We start from the raw sequence: 3,953 nt of genomic DNA, 5'->3' as shown, positions 1-3,953 counted from the left end.
GGACAGGTGTCTTTAAAGAGCTCAGACAGGTGCTACTAATTTAGATTAATGAGTGGAGTAGAGGTGGACTTTTTCAAGGCACAGTAACAGGTCTTTGAGAGCCAGAATTCTTGCTGTTTCTCAGGTGTTCAAATACTTATATTCAGCAGTGCAAGACAAATAAATTCTTTAAAAATCATATAATGTGATTTCCTGAATTTTTTTTTAATTCTGTCTCTCCGAGTGGGAATGCACCTACAATGTGAATTTCAGACCCCTCCATGATTTCTAAGTGGGAGAACTTGCAAAATCGCAGGGTGTTCAAATACTTCTGTTCCTCACTGTATATAATGAGGCAAATCTTTGTGGTGAGGTGTCATGCTTTTTGCTAATATTCTGTATTTAATAGTATTTACTGTATTTGTGTCAACCATTTTAAAATTCATCTCTGTTCAGTATGCAGTTTTTAACTGGAAAAAATAACGGATGCTTGTGTCCAGATTGAACCTTCTGAAGATGCTGTATTCTTCTGTCCTGGATCGCTGCCTCCTCTCCCCTTTGATTCCTTGTCATCCTTCTTTTTATCCTTTTTGATTTTCTTCCCCAGATCCTAAAGATGAGTGAAAAACACACACACATGAAATAAGTCCACATCTCAGTGTAACATCTTATCTTGTTGGCATGTGTTGCTAGTGGTTGTTGCTTTTTATAGTCATTCTCTCTCTTTTGGACATTGTATAAATATGGTTCAGGAGTGTTTGTAGTGAATCCAGTGAAACTGACCAGATAACGATTGTTCTATATAAACGCCCTGGCTGTGTAAACTCTTTGGTGTGTAAACCTGCCTTTTCAAGTGCTTGCTTAGCCTCCACCACAGACTCCGTGTGCAGGGTGCCAAAGTCACACAGGATGTCGACCTTTTGACTTTCTTTGACCAGGGTTTGCAGGGGGGCGTGGACAGGTCCGAGGATTCTTCGGATGGGGGCATCATGGACCAGATATGGTAGAGATTTCTTCTTTTTACCTTTAGACTTGTCTTTGATGGAACCAGATTTGATTGGAGACTGAGGAGAATACCAAAGCACAACATTATTAAATGTTTAAATGCAGATAATTTTATCTGGCAAAACAGTAACCTCCACATAAGGCCGATGTGACAAACTGGTAGATTTAAACCAGACCAGTTTATAACCAGCCTTATCAGCTATATAACACATGTCGTGTAAAACTAAGGGTTAAATAGTGCATTACAAATAACCTTTTCAGAGCGATACATTAAATTGTGGTATTTCTGCATGTTACTGACCACATTTACTTACTGCAGGAACCAAGTACATTCATTACTTAATATTAGTAACAATATTTTCTCTTTTTACAAAAACACAAGCCCTTCCCTTTATTATGTTTTTGTTACATTTTAAACTTTGAAAAATGATGCAACACCACCAACACCAATAATCTTGGTAGAACATTGTCAGTGTTTGGACAACTGAGCCGAAGCGGAGGTGACTGCCATTACAAGCCAGTTGGTCCAGCCACTGTTTAACCTGAGTAAATACAATGCAGATGCTGTGTGTCAAGCCACATATCTGCTCTTTGCTTGGGTGAGGAGCGGGTTCAGGGATGCTTTGTGTAAAGGGTAGGTCAGGTCTGGGTAATGGTGTTACTTATTGTGGGGCTCTGAAGATTTATGACGGCATGACCTGACACACCCCTCTTTGGGGCCAAATAATGGGTAAACAGCATTTAACTCTGGCGCAGCCAGAGTTAGCTAAAGAAAGCACAATTTGGCAAATTTTTACACAAAACAAACTCTTAATAATGTATGGTTTATTATTTCATAGAACTAGGGGTTTAAATTTACTTTTTACATGTATTGTGCCACCCCTCTCTGAGTCTCTGGCCACCCAGTCCAAAATTTTCTAGATCCGCTCCAGGGCATGGAACTATATTTCAAAAGTTTGAAATATAAATATAAATACAGTATAGGACAAAAAATAAATAAATACCCTCCTCTTCTCTCCTCAAAAAGTCACTACACTATATTTAACAAATAGATAATTACAATAACCTTTCCTTTCTCTGACCCCCTCTCCCCTACTAACAATTTTTGTACAATTCGGTATTAATTTGTGTATTTTTATGACATATGCAGATACACTGCTGGGTGTCAGGAATCAAACTCACACTTTGTGGTTATTGTTCAGTCTAATGGTAAACTGCTGTATGTTAAATTGCTATAACATATATGTTTTAGCACATCAATTGTCAAATATTTCCAGTAATTATGGCCTCTGCAACAAGGAGCTCTGCTCCATTCTGTGAGTGAACAATCCAAGATTTCCGATCCAGTAACTCATTAATCCTTGTTTTTCTGTGACACCCAAAGGTTTGTGACTCAGTAGGAACCAAGCGATAAACTCACTTCTTTGCCTTTCTTCTCTTTCACGTTCTGACGGGGTTTGGCCACTGGAAGGTCCTCAGAAGCTGCAGGCCATGACAGGACCTACAATATCAAAAGCCAAAATATGAGTCCCAGCACATGTTGCATCTAAACATTTACCCACACTTACATTTTCTATACCTTTTCCTCCTCTATCTTAAGGTAAAGTCCTTGACTGAAGAATTTCTTTAAGCCTGCCAGATTACTGACAGTGTAGGTTTGTGTGTCACTGAAGTCCATATTCTCAGACCATGTCAGTTTTGATGTGCTGTGTCTTGACACTGTAGAAGATAGAAATCAGTAAAAAATACAAGTGAAACTTCAGCACATAGCAATAGGGAACCAGAGATACATAGTTGAAAATATGTACAAACAAACCAAACATTGAGCAGTAAGTTAAGGAACATGTTTGACATATGAAAACACTTCATAAATGATAATACCAGCCCCTGAGTTTCAGTGTGTATGACTCTCCTCCCTGGCTGTTCTGACTGTTTCTCTGGAAGCACTTGTGTAAATTCAACAGAAATTGATAAGAAAAGGTTCCTCTCATTTGCTACAAATGTCTGACATTATTTCCAAACTCCTTTATACAGATTTATGACAGCTTGTCTTTCTACAGTATTACTTCAGCTGTGTTGTTACTTGTTTGTCAGTGATCTATGTGCCTGCTGGCCTGAAACCTATACTGATGAAATGGGAGAACTATTACCCTGCGTCGTGTTATAGCAGGGTTCCTCAGAGCGGACTGTCAAGCCTTCAGGGTCTGGTTTGCACATTTGTCTTTCACCATTCTTGACTGAATGGAGATCAGCGTCACCGGAACCATTTGCTGTGGCTGCTGCGTCAGCTGTATGTTCAATGTCAGCTTTCTGTGAACACCACCACAAAAACGTATTTCAAGATAGTGGTCATCTGTTTATTGTTGTGTAGTTTTACTTCATCTATGTTCAATAAAACATCTCTGGACAAGTTTATTCAAAACATAACTTCCACACTTTCCACATTCCAGTATTTAAAGTTCACTTTATGTTAAGCTTATGAAACAATGTGGAGTCAAAGTCCACTGTATTTAGTAATAACTGAAAAAATCTACAGGTGAGTACTGTGTCCAATGAACAAAATGGCTTCATGCATTGGTGTGAAACTGTAACAAATCACAGCTTGGGTATAAAGTTTATTTTGGCAAGTTGCTAATTCGTACTCGTGTTTTACATTTTTACCTGTCAACTGTCTGTTGGACCTGAGTTTTAAGGACAGGTTCACAGTTTTTCACCTCTATCTCAAAACATCCTGCACATTCCCATTTGCACATCGATAGAGTTTTTGGGTACTATAATGAATTGTTCCTCCTCCTTCGCCTGCAAAAACAATCCTTTGTTTCCAGTGAAAGTGACAATTTTCTGATGTTTGCAGCTGATATTTATATGAGGCTTAGGAGGCTTAGGCTTCGGAGTTCAGAGTTAGCTAACCCAAGTGGGTATTGTGCAAACATACTATGTCTATTGAATAAACTACCCACCCCCCCCCA

At 38.8% G+C, this 3,953-nt stretch overlaps 1 protein-coding gene across 2 annotated transcripts in view; it reads right to left on the bottom strand.

Annotated features, from left to right (window-relative positions):
• The window catches only part of LOC109961522 (leucine-rich repeat-containing protein 43), an 11,835-nt gene that overhangs the window by 1,980 nt on the left and 5,902 nt on the right, over positions 1 to 3,953 (bottom strand). For both annotated transcript variants that reach the window (XM_020602387.1, XM_020602388.1), the window contains exons 7-11: positions 3,135 to 3,294; positions 2,564 to 2,703; positions 2,405 to 2,485; positions 825 to 1,043; positions 487 to 589 (exon numbers count right to left, since the gene is read on the bottom strand). In XM_020602387.1, coding sequence (XP_020458043.1) covers positions 487 to 589; positions 825 to 1,043; positions 2,405 to 2,485; positions 2,564 to 2,703; positions 3,135 to 3,294 — 703 coding nt within the window. The remainder of the gene's footprint in view (positions 1 to 486; positions 590 to 824; positions 1,044 to 2,404; positions 2,486 to 2,563; positions 2,704 to 3,134; positions 3,295 to 3,953) is intronic.

This window comes from Monopterus albus, unplaced genomic scaffold (genome assembly GCF_001952655.1).
Source record: "Monopterus albus unplaced genomic scaffold, M_albus_1.0 scaffold56.1, whole genome shotgun sequence".
NCBI classification, from domain to species: domain Eukaryota; kingdom Metazoa; phylum Chordata; class Actinopteri; order Synbranchiformes; family Synbranchidae; genus Monopterus; species Monopterus albus.
This window is presented reverse-complemented; position numbering and strand designations above follow the sequence as displayed.